General features: G+C 43.4%; 1 protein-coding gene across 5 annotated transcripts in view; it reads right to left on the bottom strand.

Moving 5' to 3' along the window:
* RNF213 (ring finger protein 213) overlaps positions 1-16,120 on the bottom strand; it is a 631,031-nt gene that overhangs the window by 526,400 nt on the left and 88,511 nt on the right. For all 5 annotated transcript variants that reach the window (XM_073621071.1, XM_073621073.1, XM_073621072.1 and 2 more), the window contains one exon: positions 5,819-6,211. In XM_073621071.1, the coding sequence (XP_073477172.1) occupies positions 5,819-6,211 (393 nt within the window). The remainder of the gene's footprint in view (positions 1-5,818; positions 6,212-16,120) is intronic.

Genomic DNA, 16,120 nt, shown 5'->3' with positions numbered 1-16,120 from the left:
AAATGAGGCGACCAAACGAAGTTAACAAATGAGGCACCCAAACGAAGTGAACCAACGAGGCGCACAAACGAAGTGAACAAACGTGGGGGACAAACGAGCGGAACAAACAAGCAGAACAAACGAGGCTAACACAACAGCACAACCCACTGCCAGGACCCAGAGACCCCCAGGAGGACCCCCGGGCCAGGTAAGTGACAAACACCCCCTACGCCCAGCCACGCAGCACCCCTAGTACAGGGAGGAGGGAAAAAGCAGGGAGGAAAGGGAGAGAAAGGACCCCCCTAATTGACCCCCCCCCAGGGAGTGCCCAGCTGCTCCAGCCTGCCTAAACAAGCGGAGCCATACTTACCCCTCCTGCAGAGACCGCTGGACGCACTCCACAGACAGAGCCATCTCCCCAGCAGTACGGAGTAGCTGTCGGCCACGGCACACTGTGACTCAGACAGCAGAAGCCAGAAGCAGAGCATATAGCTCACCGGCCGCCCCGGACCAGAATGGGGCCTGAGCTAAAGGTCTGCACTCGCTCGATGGCCAGGCTGGGGAGACTACCAGGATCTATATTATCCAGCTTGTCGCCCAGCCCGGCTGTTGATTGTAGATCACGGGAAGCAAAAAAGAAAAATCTTCAAAGAACCACTGGTCCCCATAGGGAGCCAGGTCCTTCTCCTAGACTAGGCAGAAAAAAACTGAGCTGCTGGGTGCAGAGTGAGGGGTTATTGCCAGTTGGACTGCACCCTGGGCGGTACTGTGTTTTGCTATGTTCTGCCTAGTCCTCTCCTAAAGGTGGCGATATAACCCTAAGGTCAAGATTAAAGTGCTGTGTCCATCATTGAACGAAAGAGAAAGGGGAAATTTTAAAATGGAAACACTTTTTCCCTGCCTATCAGCTGCCTTGCCGTCACCCCCCCTCCCAAGCACATGTCCACCCAACCCTCCCATGTAGCTGGTAAGCCTAGGGGGTTGAGAAATTCATCTCACCGCTCCATCTCCAGGAAGGAGCACAGAAACGCCCAAGTCTGTCTGCCTGTGTGTCTGATCCCTTTGTCACACAGAGAGTGCCACAATGCCGCCCTGTGCCCACACTTCCAGGCCATGACCGACACCTGCCCACTGCAGAGAAGGAGATGGGGAGAGCTGGACCGGGCACAGCTCAGGGGAGACCCTACAGTTGTTTTAACCCATCCCTTTAGATATACTTAAAGACACTGTTAGGAAGAATACTGTAGTCATTTTGAGAGGTAATGTATCTCTGCAAGTATTACACTTAACAATGACTTACTTAGCCTATCTGCACTTAAAGCAGAGTTCCACTCATTTAAAAGTCAGCAGCTACAAAAAGTGTAGCTGCTGACTTTTAAAAATCAGACACTTACTTTTCCCACGATCCAGCAACCTCGCTCCTCTCCCCTTCCTCTCTGCGGCACCTGCATTCTAACTGTGGGCGCCCGGCTGTGGCTTCACAGCCGGGCGCGCACTGCGAATGACCGGGAAAAGAAATTCCCTTTGGCAGAATTTTCCCCCTCTCGGAACTCTTGGTTCTGAAAGACTATGTCAACGAGAACATCAAGAAGGGGTTCATCCGACACTCTACTTCTCCAGCCGGGGCAGGAATATTCTTTGTCGAAAAGAAAGACCACTAACTCCAGCCATGTGTGGATTACAGGGAATTAAATTGGATTACTGTTAAAAATCGCTACCCCCTGCCTCCAATTCCAGAATCGCTCCAGAGACTCCGCTCTGCAAGGATTTTCACCAAGTTGGATTTACGAGGTGCTTACAACTTGATCAGAACCAGAAAGGGTGATGAGTGGAAAACGGCCTTCTGGACTCGATTTGGCCATTTCAAATACCTCGTTATGCCCTTTGGGTTATGTAACGCCACAGCAACCTTCCAGCATTTTGTAAATAATATCTTCAGAGACTTCCTAGACCTATTCATGATCGTTTACCTAGACGACATTCTGATTTTCTCGGTTTCTCTAGAACTACATCGTGTGAAACAAGTCCTTCTTAGGTTAAGACAAAATGGACTCTATGCCAAGGCCGAGAAATGTGAATTCGAACGGCAGACCATTCACTTTCTCGGACTAGTAATCTCTACAGGAGGGATGCAATGGATCCTCAAAAGGTCGCAGCCATAATGTCCTGGCCACCTCCCGTTGACAAGAAAGGGGTACAGAGGTTCATCGGTTTCTCCAATTTTTACAGGAAATTTATTAAAAACTTCTCTGGTATCATCATGCCCATCACTCAACTCACCAAAAAACAGAACCGCTTTCAGTGGACAGAGGTAGCTCAAGCTGCTTTTGACAAATTAAAAAGACTGTTCACCTCTGCCCCGGTATTAAAGCACCCTGACCCTGCCCTTCCATACATACTGGAAGTAGATGCCTCAGAGGAGCGCTGTAGGGGCCATCCTGTCTCAGCGCCAAGGACCTAAAGCTCTAATGCACCCTGTGGCCTTTTTCTCAAAGAAATTAGGGCCTTCAGAAAGGAACTACGATGTGGGAGACCGGGAACTGTTGGCAATCAAATCAGCCCTGGAGGAGTGGCGGTACCTCTTGGAGGGAGCAACACACCCAATACTGATCTTCATGGATCACAAAAATTTAGAGTATCTCAGGACTGCCAAACGTCTCAGACCCAGACAAGCAAGATGGACTCTTTTTTCTCGCTTCAGTTTCCATATAACCTACCGGCCCGGATCCAAGAATGTGAAACCAGACGCGTTATCGCGTATGTTCACGGAAGTCGAGGTTCCACCCCAAACGGATACCATCTTACAGGCTGGGAATTTTCTGCTTACACAAACCGATTTAATGACACAGATTCGTCAAGCATCCAGGGGAATCTCTCTGCCTCCAGATATGAACCTTCAAGAAAACGATGGGCTCTATTGGCAGGGGAGTAAAATTTTCATACCACAGAATCTGCGCACTACTATCTTACAAGTGTGCCATGACTACCCGCTGGCCGGCCATTTCGTGGATACAAGACCATGGATTTGATCCAGAGACATTTTTGGTGGCCCAGCTTAGCAAGGGACTGCAGGAAATATGTTGGTTCATGCTCAATCTGTCTCAGAAACAAAAACAGCAAAAGCAAAGCATGGGGATTATTAAGATCACTACCCATTCCTGAAAGACCCTGGGATAAAATTGCGATGGATTTTATCGTAGAGCTCCCTCCATCGGAAGGGTTTTCATCCATCTTTGTAGTGGTAGATCGCCTCTCCAGGATGTCACATTTTGTCCCCATGAAAGGGACCCCATCAGTAACAGAAACTGCTGAAGTTTTCATTAAAGAAGTGGTGAGATTGCATGGAATCCCTAGTGACATTGTCTCAGATCGTGGAGTGCAGTTCACTTCAAGATTTTGGAAAGCACTGTGCGAAGCACTGGGCATCAAACTAAATTTCTCTTCAGCTTACCATCCCCAGTCCAATGGGCAGACTGAGCGTACCAACCAAAGGCTAGAACAATACCTGCGCTGCTTTACCTCTTTTACCCAAGAAGATTGCCCTTGGCGGAATTCGCATTTAACAACTCTGCCCATGCAGCTACCAACCAATCTCCCTTTTTCTCAAATTATGGGTTTCATCCCTCTTTCTTGCCAACGTTAATTCCAGACTCTCCATTGCCAGCTGTTCAGGACAGATTAAATTTCCTTGCTACTAATAACCAGGTGCTGAGAGAGACCATTTCCAGGACACAGGAGGTTAATAAAAGATTCTTTGACAGGAAGAGGAGAGGAGAACTGGATTTGAAAGTTGGTGACCGTGTGTGGCTTTCGACAATCAATCTGAAATTGGCCTGTCCGTCCAGGAAATTGGGACCTAAATATCTGGGACCTTTCCCGGTCAAGAAGATCCATCCTGTGTTTCATACTTCCTTGTTGAAACTTGACGTGGTTAATCCCTTTCCAGGTCGTGAAGTGGGGCCCCCCAGAGGCTATAATGGTGGATGGAGAGGAGGAGTTCGAAATCGAGACATTGTAGATTGCAGGAAAAGGCAAGGACATAATCAATATCTAATTAAGTGGAAAGGTTTTGGTCCAGAAGAAAATTCCTGGGAACCAGAAGCAAACCTCCATGCCCCAAGGCTTATACAAGCCTTTCATCGCTCTCATCCAGAAAGAAGGATCCAGAGGGGCATCCGGAGGCTGCCCGTAAGGAGGGGGCAATGTCAGAGAACCATCACAAATGCTCGTTTCCGTGTGCCAGCCAGACGTGCAGCACGAACGAGTGTGCCCCGGACCAGGTACGCACGTTAGCACTCTCATAAGAACGAGTGCACGTCAGCGTGGGCACATCCGCACGCCAACGAATCACGGCGCCCTATTTAAAGGATCAGCATACTAGTGTCAGTGCTGGATTGTTGTCATGGTTATGCAATAGTGTTGTCTATCAGCTTACCTGTTTCCATGTGTTCATCTCTAAAGACCAGCTGACTCTCACCTGACTGCTTTTATTAACTCTCCTCTAGCACGGCTCCACCCCAGCTCCTATCAGAGAACTCTATATGAACCTCTGCACTGCAGGCCAGCCCTGCTGATCAACCTTTGTGTGTTTGGCTTCCTGTTCCTGCCTGCCGTGTGCTCTACGTTTGTCTCTGTTACCGACCTTGGCGTGTTCTCTACTATTCCTGTCTGCTTGTGACCCTGACCTCTGGCGTGTCCCCGACTATCCCTGTTTGCCTGTGACCCTGAACCTTGGCGTGAACTCTGTTGTCCTTGTCTGCTTGTGGCCCTGACCTTGGCTTATTCCTTTACTATCCCTATTCTCCTGTTGCCTACTGTGGGTGTGAGCTGGGGGACCATGGGGGTCGGGACCTGGAGCCAGTTGCAGCCCAGTCCATCCTCACCTCTAGAGGCTCTGGTGAACACCTGCTGGCTCTTAGACTCCGCACCCCAGGGAATCTTACGCTCTAACCCCGGTGGGATCTGTGTTGGTGTCCCAGCGGCCCTGCCTTCCTTACCACCTGGACTCCCATCCACAGCAGTCAGCTGTAGGGTCCACTGCCTTGTGGTGCACTCCTGATCCCAACGGTCACCCAGCCTCTAGGTGACCTGACAATTGTCTCAGCTAGTTCCTGTATCCTTGCTGCTGTTTTGATTGAACCTTGATCCTGAACCCTTGGCTTTCCCGACTACTCTTTCGGATTATCCCTGCAACTCTGCCTACCTCAGCTTCCTGTACCGAACCCGGCTTGAACTTCTGACTACGGCTCTGTCTTCCGGTCTTGCACCTCTCTGCCAGCTCGTTGCCAACCACCGCCAGCTCCTGACTACGAACCTGCCTGCCGATTTGTGTACCTTCCTGCCAGCATGTTGCCGACTCCTGCCTGTCCCCGACCTTGCAAGTACTCCTGTTGGACTTTCCTGAACCCATCCAGGATCGGCATCCCACCAGCTCCTCTTAGGCTCCGGTGTTCCTGATCCTGCCAGCAGGCACCTGCGCCCTTCCGTTGCCCTAGTAGCCCTGTCTGAACCTCCAGGGGTGCTAGGACCTAGGTGCTAGAAACCGTGCAAGAGGCTACCCTCGTCATTTCAGACTCAGCTGTAAGGTACGTGACAGTACCCGTTCCTCCCCCAGAAAAATGACATGCCAAATGTGGCATGTCAGGGGGTCACCTGCACTTAAAGCGGAAGTTCCATTTTTGGGTGGCACTCCGCTTTAACACAAACAAAAAACGTCACATATGTTCACATATTCAGTTAGGTGCCATATGTTTTTGAAACTGTAAGTAACATTTAGAATCCTTAACATGGCACACTTGCCTACCAAACACAAAGATTATACAGTTCTGTAGTAACTTACCTTTGCACCCTCATTATTGTTTTTGGAATTTTCATTTTTCTGTGCTTTATTGGTCGTGTTTTTGGATCCTTTTTCATCTTCTTTCTTTGTATCTTTCTGAACCAACCTATTACCTGATTCTGGGGGACAGGCATTAGTACTTTCATTGGGTTTTTTTTCATTGTCAATTTTTTTTTGTGGCCTTGTTCTTGGTTCAGTTTCATATATTTTATCATCACAAGTATTTTCATTATTTTTATTCTCCAGTGCACAGTTGTTGTTTTTCTCTTTCTTGGTTGAAACCTTTGTAGAGGCCTCTACCTTTGTGTCATTTTGTCCAGCCTTCGTAGAGGCATCTACCTTTGTGTCATTTTGTTCAGCTCCACCTTGCAAAGGTTCAGCAGTGTTGTCCTTCTGAGAAAAGAAATTAGAAAAAGAAGAATTTTGACTAGTCTGTAAATTCCATATCATGAAGTACAGTACACATGACACAGGCCAAGTATTCATAGACCCTAGCTTTAAGGCTTGTAACTTTATATGATTGGACACCTGCAAGCTTTTGAGGACATGCCCCCAGGGCACCCAACCCCCTATAGCCCTACCCCCTATTGTAGGAAGCATTGCAGACTAATCAATGAATAGGAAAGGGAGCGGCCTGTAACCTGTACTCCAAGATATGGAATTTACTAAGTATTATCTTAATTATACAGTACAGGACACAGGCTCAGTGTGCATAGACTCTGGGACATCCCAAAGCATTGAATGTGACAGCTGGGCGACAACTAGGCAAACCAAACTTTGCCAACAGTCTCAACAACAAGTACAGACTAAAACTTTAGACTGCAGCTGTAAGAACCTTGTGGCCAAAAGCTGCATACGCAGAAAACTTGACTTCCACTTTGCAGAAAAACTGTCCTCATTGAGGTGGAAAACTGATACCACCTTAAGAAGACAGGATGGTTATGAGACTATCTTACAAGACACCTACCACCTCAGAGTAAAGTCTGCAGGAAAAGTCAATTAAGGAGATATCCCTGATGGGTTTAAAAGTAGCTTTCTGCAGGTTGAAGAGAATCAAATTTAGATTTCAAGGAAGCACTAGGTGGGGTGCTGCAAGGGGGGCTTGATACAAAATAAAGGTTTTGACAAGGGAGACCGAAAGCCAGGAGGTTTTTGAAAAAGAAAAGACAAAAGGACAAAACCTGTTGTTTGAGTGCTTAAAGCAGAGCTCCAGTCATTTTTGCGTTTATTAAAAGCCAACAGCCACAAAAGTAGCTGCTGGCTTTTAACCTCCCTGGCGGTATGATTATTTCATATTTTTGATGCTGAAAGCGGTACAATTATTTTGCATGGAAATTTGGCGTTTTATATTGTAGGCCTGTAATTCTTAGGTATAACTCACTTAAATCTGTCCAAACCAGAGTCTAGTAGACATCCCGGGTATGATAAAGTTTGAAACACGAAACCATAAATTATAATATAATAAATAACTTTAAATAATTATACCAAATAATAATATAATAATAATAATAATAATAATAATAAAAATTATTATTCAATAATGTAATCAAAAACACTGAAATTTGCTCAGAATTGCCGCTGTCATTACTTTTCAGCGTTTGATGACGGATCTCCCCACAAATCACTATCGCTCAATTCTGTGAGTGATTCTAATTTATTATCGCTGTTTTCTAGCTGGTCTAAAACCACTTTAGATGCAAAGGGACGGTTTTGGTTGCTATGGACAATCTCCAGTTTCCAGGCAGAAAGAACAGTTTTTATAATATAAAACTGCATGCAGGGCACTGGAGAAGCCAATAGGGACAAAAGGGATGTGAAATAATTTCATACAGTAATGTAATCTGTAAGATTACAGTATACTGTATGTATTGTATGTGTTTCACTTTTTGAATTTGGCGCCATTCTTCATCTCCGTGCGTCGCAATGCTCGCAGGGAACGGAGCCCGGCTCCGCGATGCATCGAGTGGAGGACAAGCCGCTCACACTGTGGGGAGACATCGCAGGATCCAAGGGACAAGGTAAGCAAGCTCTTCCTGGATCCTGCGATGCAATCCCGAGTCTGGCTCGGGGTTACTGCTTTTGGTTCTGAAATTCCACCCCGAGCCAGGCTCGGGAATACCGCCAGGGAGGTTAATAAATACACACTCCCCTGTCCCAGGATCCAGTGATGTGGTCACCCAGTCACTTCTTTCTCTCTCACCTCTCCCTGGTGTCAGCATTTCAACTATGGTCACCTGGCTGTGACAGCTTGCGGCTTCACAGCCAGGTGCGCAGTGCGCATGTGCGGGTCGCGCTGCGCCTCCGGAATGGTTCGGCATTCTTCTGGGACCTGTGAAGTGTCCCAGAAGAGTGCAGGGAGGGAGAGGAGGGGATTTCTGCACGGATCGCCTGGGCGATCTGAGCAGGGGTGGAAGCGGCTACCTGTGAAAACTATGTACCTGCCCCCACCTCCCAAAAAAATTGCACAGGAGGGTAGAAGTGCTTAAAGCGGAGCTTCCCCTTTTGGGTGAAGCTCCGCTTTAAGGCCAGAATGCAAGGCACAGAATCTCCGGGACTGAAGTGCCTGTGTTCACACCAGGCAAAGAAGCATTTCCTGGTACAATAGTAGATCTTTCAGAAAGTGGATTTTCTTGCTTTTTTTTTTTCAATATGCTTTTTATTGTAAGTTTTGTTGAAAACACAATAAGGATTTTTTTGCTTTTCGCACGGTAGAAATGACAAACTCAGAGACCTTTTTGTCTCTTAAGATCTGGGCTTCAACAGGCATGCCATTAAAGCCAGAGACTGAGATGTAAGATGGAACAGAGGGCCCCACGAGACTGCAGGTCTGGTCTATTGGGAAGAGGTCAGGGGTTGTCTGATGGTAGTATTTCTGTGTAACAGGTTCTTCTGGGGCAGTTTGGTGCGCTAAAAAGTGTTGTTAGTGTTGTGTGGGCCTTCGGCAGGGCGAATGTCTGAGATTTTGCCATGGCTCCCCTTCACCTGGTTTCCGCCATTGCTACTGGTAAGGGTATTTCACTATGGGGTACTCATGGAGTAGGGTATGGAAATACAGGATTATCATGTACAGAAGGGATGCACAGCAACCTGAGTGTAGACCATCCTGCAGCTAAGTCTTCGTGGTGAATAGGCGGGAGGAAGCACTTGAGTACTTTATAATGGCTCAATGTGGTGGTGGTAGAGTGTGTGACCAGTTGTGTGATGGAACACCTGGTCATGCACCAGAGCCTAACCTCTGAGTAATGGAGCTTTAGAACCAAGTTTGAAAAGTTTACACTGTATGGTACATAGCCCTGTTTTTACAGTAAAGTTCAGAGATACAGGCTGACCCTGTCTTACCTGGTTATGATCCTGGACCCTATATAGAGCCCAGGCTTCACTCATTCCAGTGGAAATAACCCTGTAGGGGTATTTAGGGTCTGAGTTCCAAAAGGATGGACCATAGCCCTTGACAGCACTCTGTGGTTGACTATACGTGTTACACAAAGTGCAGAGGTGAGTTCTCCTGCAGGATCCAGTACCCAAAGCAAGTTTACAAGTTGTACCCGCGGTGTGGGGTCCAGCTCCCAAGGTTTTACTGAGGTTACACCAATCCGAATGTACTCCTTCTATTGTGGTATTAAACAGTAAAGGACATTTTTTCTATTTTTTTAAATTAGTGATCACTGACACACAGTGTCAGGCACTGAAACACAGGGGGCACGCCACACACTGGAACCGGACACTTACAGGATACCTTTACCCAGGGACGTTTGGATATTTTCCGCTTGTCACTTAGCCCGTATTTCAGGCTTGTATGACAGTTCGCCCTATGCTCCTTCTATCAATCTTTACTGATGTTGCAGATGTAGTGCAATTGGGATTCGGTCATTGTGGTCTGGCTTCCATTTAACAGGTTGTTTGCACCTATAAGCCCTTGGTGCTCCTCAAAAATGGAATCATTCTATTGGAACTAAAACATATGTAAATATATCCAACTCTCATCCCCTGATGAAGGTATCAGAATACTGGAAACGCGTCGGGCATCAGGGTACACTAGCCCTAGGAGAGTACATATGATGATCTGTATCTGTGCATACTTTTTTGTTTTGTTTTCCATGTGATGTATTTCATACATTTATGTAATGTGTAGACGACATATGTCTTTTTATTCTTATTATTAAAGATATTTTTTATCATTGAGTTGGTGGTCTGTCAAAGTCCCATTTAGGGGGTATTTTTTCTTGTTCCATTATGCCAGGGATGGGACTACCATACTCTACATTTGATATGGTTGAGGTCTCTCTTTTTTCTAAAGATACTTGAGTGTTACAATTTTTCACTAATTTTTAATACTGGAGAGGTTTACTTCTGTACATATGATCCACTAAACATTGTTGCTCAGTTGAGCTAATAAACTAAACAACTCAATTCTATTCTGTGGATGCACGGTGTGCACAATTTTAGATTAAATGCTTCCATTAACTGTACCAACATGGAAATGAAATCCTTTAATGGCTTTAAAATGGAATTGAATATCCCAAAATTTTTTTATTATATACAACTCACCTGCACATTGTAATCTTACAGACTTACAACACGGAGCAACTTTTACTTAAAGTAGACGTTTACCCTCCTGTGGCACTCCTCCTCTTCATCCTGCCCCACCCCTGATATAGTTTTTTTTTTCTTTGTGCATTTACATTTTTTTTCTGGCTTCAAAGGCTTGGCCCAGAATTCACCTAGGCAAATGGCACAGTGCCCCTGATGCCTCCTAGGATGCATAAAGTGCAGTCCCATTTAGTAAGGAGAAGGGGGGTGGGCCTAGCAGTGCCTTCACCCTGGAGAGCAGACAGCTGTCACGGGCAATATGGCAGCGCCAGACTCGTGCAGTGGCTGCAGAGAGGATGCCAGCAGCTCAATGCTGTATCAGCTGGCTAGGTGAGTATGCTTACTGTGCGGAACACAGTAAAAGGTAAGGCCCCTTTCACACTACCGCGACTTCAAAGCCGCATGATTTTGCCGCGATTTCAGGGAATGCCTATGTAAACTGAGGTCTATGGACCTCAACTCGCAAGAAAGTCGGACCAAAGTAGTACAGGGACTACTTTGAAGTCGCAGAGATGTGAATGGTACGCATTGGAAAACACGGGGAACGACTTATCATGCAACTTTGCAGTCCCAAGTCTTAGGACAAGTCGCACTAGTGTGAAAGGGGCCTGTGCAGGGGAAAAAAAAATGCGTTGAGGGAAAAAGGCTGAAGTTCCTCTTTAATACAGGTCATAAGGAGTTCATTTTGCAATATTACTCTTTTTTTATTCTAGGTAACAACTACCAAAAAATCAAACCCAAATTGACTACATGACCTCCCAAACGATGAGGGTGAATGGAAAGACATATTTAATCTATATACAGTAATATTGTGGTAATATACTTTAAAGACAAATTGATTAAATTAAAATATTTTCACAGGATATCCTGCGCCCAACCTGTTAACTAGGTCATGCAGAAATTCATAATTTTTAGACATATGGTGTGGGAGTGTCCAAAAATCAGATCCTTTTGGTCCGAGGTCCCTAATTTTATTTCAGAAAGCTTTTCCATCAGGGAAAACATAATTAATTGCATACTAATTTACATAGGTTGGACTTGATGGACTTGTGTCTTTTTTTTCAACCTCACCTACTATGTAACTATGGGGTTGACTTACTAAAGGTGAAGCCTCACTCTGCAAAGAATACCCAATCATGCAAGGAAAGAAAAAAATAATAAAACAAACAGCATTTTGGCTTGCACATGATTGGATGATGGAAGTCAGCAGAGCTTCCCCTCCTTTACTAAGCTCTTTCAAAGTGCTCAGTCTATTTACCTATAGTGAATCAACCCCAGTACCTACTTGGCAATTTCCTATAGAAACAGATATGACTAATGCACAGGCGATGCCAATTCATTCTTTTTTCTATGCAAAAAAACTGATAGCAATTTGAACAGTTAGAAAACATTGATTAACCAAGCAATTCCAGAGTACAAGCAGACGTTTATACCAAAAAAATTCAACAAAATATGGTCATGTAGGATCAAACTGCCGGTTACTATAAACTCTTTTCTATAAGCGACACCATTCTAAACATTATAAAAGATTGCTTAACATGTGACAACTACTTGCTATCAGTGGGTGAAATATAGTGAAAAAGCAAACAACTTAAAGGGGGGTTGTTTACGAAAGGCAAATCCACTTTACACTACAACAAGTGCAAAGTGCACTTGAAATTGCACTGTAAGTGCACTTGGAAGTGCAGTCGCTGTAGAACCGAGGGGGACAAGCAAGGAAAATAAAAAACAGCATTTTAGCTTGCACATGATTGGATGATAAAATCAGCAGAGCTTCCCCTCATTTCAGATCTACCCCTCAGATTTACAGTGACTGCACTTCCAAGTGCACTTTCAGTGCAATTTCAAGTGCACTTTGCACTTGTAGTGCAAAGTGGATTTGCCTTTCGTAAATAACCCCCAAAGTTCTTTATATTTACAGCTGTTGTGTACCATTTAGGGCTGAAACAACTAATTGATTATGAAATTAATCGATTATTATTTTCATAATTGATTAATCGTCCAATAACATAATGAGGTTAAAAAAAAAATAAAATGAGCCCTTTATAGTACAAATCGCTACTGTAAATATTACTTTCACAGGTCTACAGTAAAAAAAAATGAGCCCCTTACAGTAGTGATTATCTGCTTTTTTTTTTGTACTATAAAGGGCTATTTTTAGTTTTTTTTAACCCAATTATGTTACTAAACGTCTTAGACCTGGTTCACATCTACGTGTTTTTTTTATGCTTTTTGCAGAAACGCACTACAGTTCATTTACATGGTTTCCTATGGGACACATTCACATCTATGCTTTTTTCATCTGCTGCGTATTTGGAAAGGGTCAGGGACTTTTTTTAACGCAAAGCGTTGCTTTTTTGGTTCAATATACTTCAATGGAGAAGCTGCAGAAAAGCATGTAATGCGTTTTTGTAGCAATTTGTGTTTTTTTACTTTGCCCAACAACAAATTGGCCAAAAAAAAAAAGAAAAAAAGCAAATCGCAGCAAAATCACGTTTGCAAAAATCAAAACGCACAGCAAAAAGCACTGCAGAAAGAGATCAAAGGAAAACTGCATAGGTGTGTACCGAGACTCATGCTGGACACACTGATTCATTTTCAGATGAGAATATTCAGACTAAAAATCTTTGTACATTTGCTGAATGAAAGAATGTTGTTTGAAATTTATTTGTTTTTAACATTCTGCTTTTAAAATGAATGTAATTTCTGAACGAAAACTACATACTCTGTCTGAAAATTCTTTTGACCAAGAAGTTTTCTATTATTTCCAAATATTCCCATCACTGTGGTTGAAAACGAGCGTCGATTTGACCCCACTAATGATTAGAAAATCGAACAAACGTTCTTAAAATTACTTTTTTTTTTTTTAAGGAAAACAGTTTGTTTTTTACATAAAAAAAAATGTGATCTCTGAATCTGATATTTACCAGATTTACCCTTGATTAGTATATACAGTATCTCTCTTCTAATAGTATATACAGTATACTATTAGAAGAGAGATACTAATAGTATAATACTGTATATACTATTAGAAGAGAGATATACTGTATATACTATTAGAGGAGAGATATACTGTATATACTATTAGAGGAAAGATATACTGTATATACTATTAGAGGAGAGATATACTGTATATACTATTAGAAGAGATACTGTAATCTCTCCTCTAATAGTATATACAGTATATCTCTCCTCTAATAGTATATACAGTATATCTCTCCTCTAATAGTATATACAGTATATCTCCTCTAATAGTATATACAGTATATCTCTCCTCTAATAGTATATCTCTTCTGTCTGTTATTCTCAGAGTGGATTAGATATTTTGCTCCCTAACCATATAGTTGGTTATTTATATTTACCATTGCATAGAAATATTTAAGAATAAATTCCCTTTTTTAAAACTTTACATATTACCTAAATTATGCACAACACTTTTTTTTTTAAGGTTATTAGCCTATTAATCGAAACAATAATCGGCCAACTAATCGATTATGAAAATAATCGTTAGTTGCAGCCCTAATACCATTGACACATCAATGTTTGATAATGCACTTCTCGCGTTATCCTGTCATCTATGCTCAAAATCTGTGCCCAACATGATATTAAAATGGATGTAAACCCTCACATATACCCAGTGAAGTGAACAGCCTTAGTTGATACACAGAGATGAAACAAATCATCCTACATAAGTTTTACTTCTTTATCTGCAGTCTTCTCTTGTCTACACTCCTTCAAAAAGGCAGATCCTGTTAAAAATCGTTATTCATCTGTTAGAAGCACAGAGTAGGAGGGTGGAGAGACTGCAGTTACAGTGTGTGATAGCTGATTGGAGGAAAGGCACACACCCTTCTCGTACACACGATCGGATTGTTATCCAACAAAACCGTGGACTTTTGTCTGAAGGGCGTTGGCCCAAACTTGTCTTGCATACAAACGGCAAGGAATTGTCAGACAACAAATACGAACGTAGTGACGTACTACGTTGTTTTTCAGCTCTTTAGCGCCACCCTTTGGGCTCCTTCTGCTAATTTCGTGTTAGTAGAAGTTTGGCGACTGTTAATTCGCGCTTTTCATTTCGCGCTTTTCAGTTCATTTCTGAACGGCCGTTCGTCAACCAGCCATGTTGCGTAATCGGAGGAGAGAACGTGTTATTTATTATTGGCCTTGGAATTATTGTTTTGACATTTTTTTTTGGTTGAATAATGATTTGGTTTGGTACATTTTCTTTATTTTTGGATGCATAGAATGCACTTTTTGGTTAAAGTTCTATTGGCAGATAGCATGTCTAATTTTATTTGTTTTCTTTTTTTAATGCACAATAAAAAAATTGTGGAGAATAATACTTGGCTATGTGTTTTACTTCAAATGACAGTTTGGGAGAAGGCAGTTACATTAAAAAAAATACAATGTAAAATTGACAAGGGACACCAACATAGTAACAGGATAACGGTGTTGTGGTAACTTACCGAAAAAAAAAAAAAAATTATTCTTGATATCACAAGAAAAAAAAACCTTTGAATATTCTTTTGCAATAACTCCATCAGTATCACCAGCAAAGCAGCTTCATTATTATCCCATTAAAGAAGAAGAGAATGTGTACTGCATTTCAAGATTTCATAATTTGCCGCGTCACGAATGTTAATTCTCCATTACGAACGCTGGTTTACAAGACCGAACGCTTCTGGCTCGTCCTTGCTTCCGAGCATGCGTGTTTGTACTTTGGACTTTTGTCCGACGGACTTGTGTACACACGCTCGGAAAATCCGTCAACAGACATTTGTCCGCTGAGAATTTTAAAACCTGCGATCCAACATTTGTCCGTGGAAAATCCAACAATTATCCAATGGAGCATACAAACAGTCGGATTTTCTGCCAACAGTCTGTCATCACACATTTCCCGTCGGAAAATCCGATCAGGTGTACGAGGCTTGAGAGCTTTGGAAAGAGATAAGTAAACATTGCAGATATATGGGCTATGCTCAAATTCCATGACCAGGGTTTACAGGCACTTTAAATGTTCTTAAAGAGGTTGAAAACCCACTTTGTCTTACAGGTGTTAGTTTTTTTTTTTTCAAAGGCAAAATGAGCTAGTATGCATAGCATACTAGCTCATTATGTAATACTCTCCTGAGATCGAAGCCCTTGCCGCGGTGCCTGTACTAATCACTCCCGGGGGTTACTTCCGCGTATCGCGGCTCCGATGCTGTGATCGGCCAGAGCCGCAATGCTCGCGGGAGCTGCCGGTAACAGCACACTCACTGAAGCAAACAGCATGTTCATTCCATTGCTTCAGTGCAAATACAGGGGATATCTCCTAAACCGTGCAGGTTTAGGAGATATCCAGGGTAGCTACAGGTACGCCTTATTATAGGCTTACCTGTAGCAAAAAGTGGTCTGTAAGGGTTTACAACCACTTTAAAGTGTTACTAAACCCAGGACCCTGCATTCACGATATCTGGTTTCCCACAGCACACAGAACATGGAAATGCAAGTAAATATAAACTGCTAAATACCTTTTCTCATCAGCAGTTTATAGCAGTCTTGTGATTTCTATCAGTTCCTGGTGAAGCTTGTAGGAGCAGTTTTCATACTGCACTGAGCTGTCCTATGAGCCTGCAGGGCTCCTGGCCGTTTGTCTGGACAGTTCTGATTGGCCCTGTGCTGATCACATGCGCTCTTCCAAGAAAAAAAAAAAAAACCTCTATAGCA

This window comes from Aquarana catesbeiana, linkage group LG03 (assembly GCF_042186555.1).
Source record: "Aquarana catesbeiana isolate 2022-GZ linkage group LG03, ASM4218655v1, whole genome shotgun sequence".
In the NCBI taxonomy this organism is placed as follows: Eukaryota; Metazoa; Chordata; class Amphibia; order Anura; family Ranidae; genus Aquarana; species Aquarana catesbeiana.
This window is presented reverse-complemented; position numbering and strand designations above follow the sequence as displayed.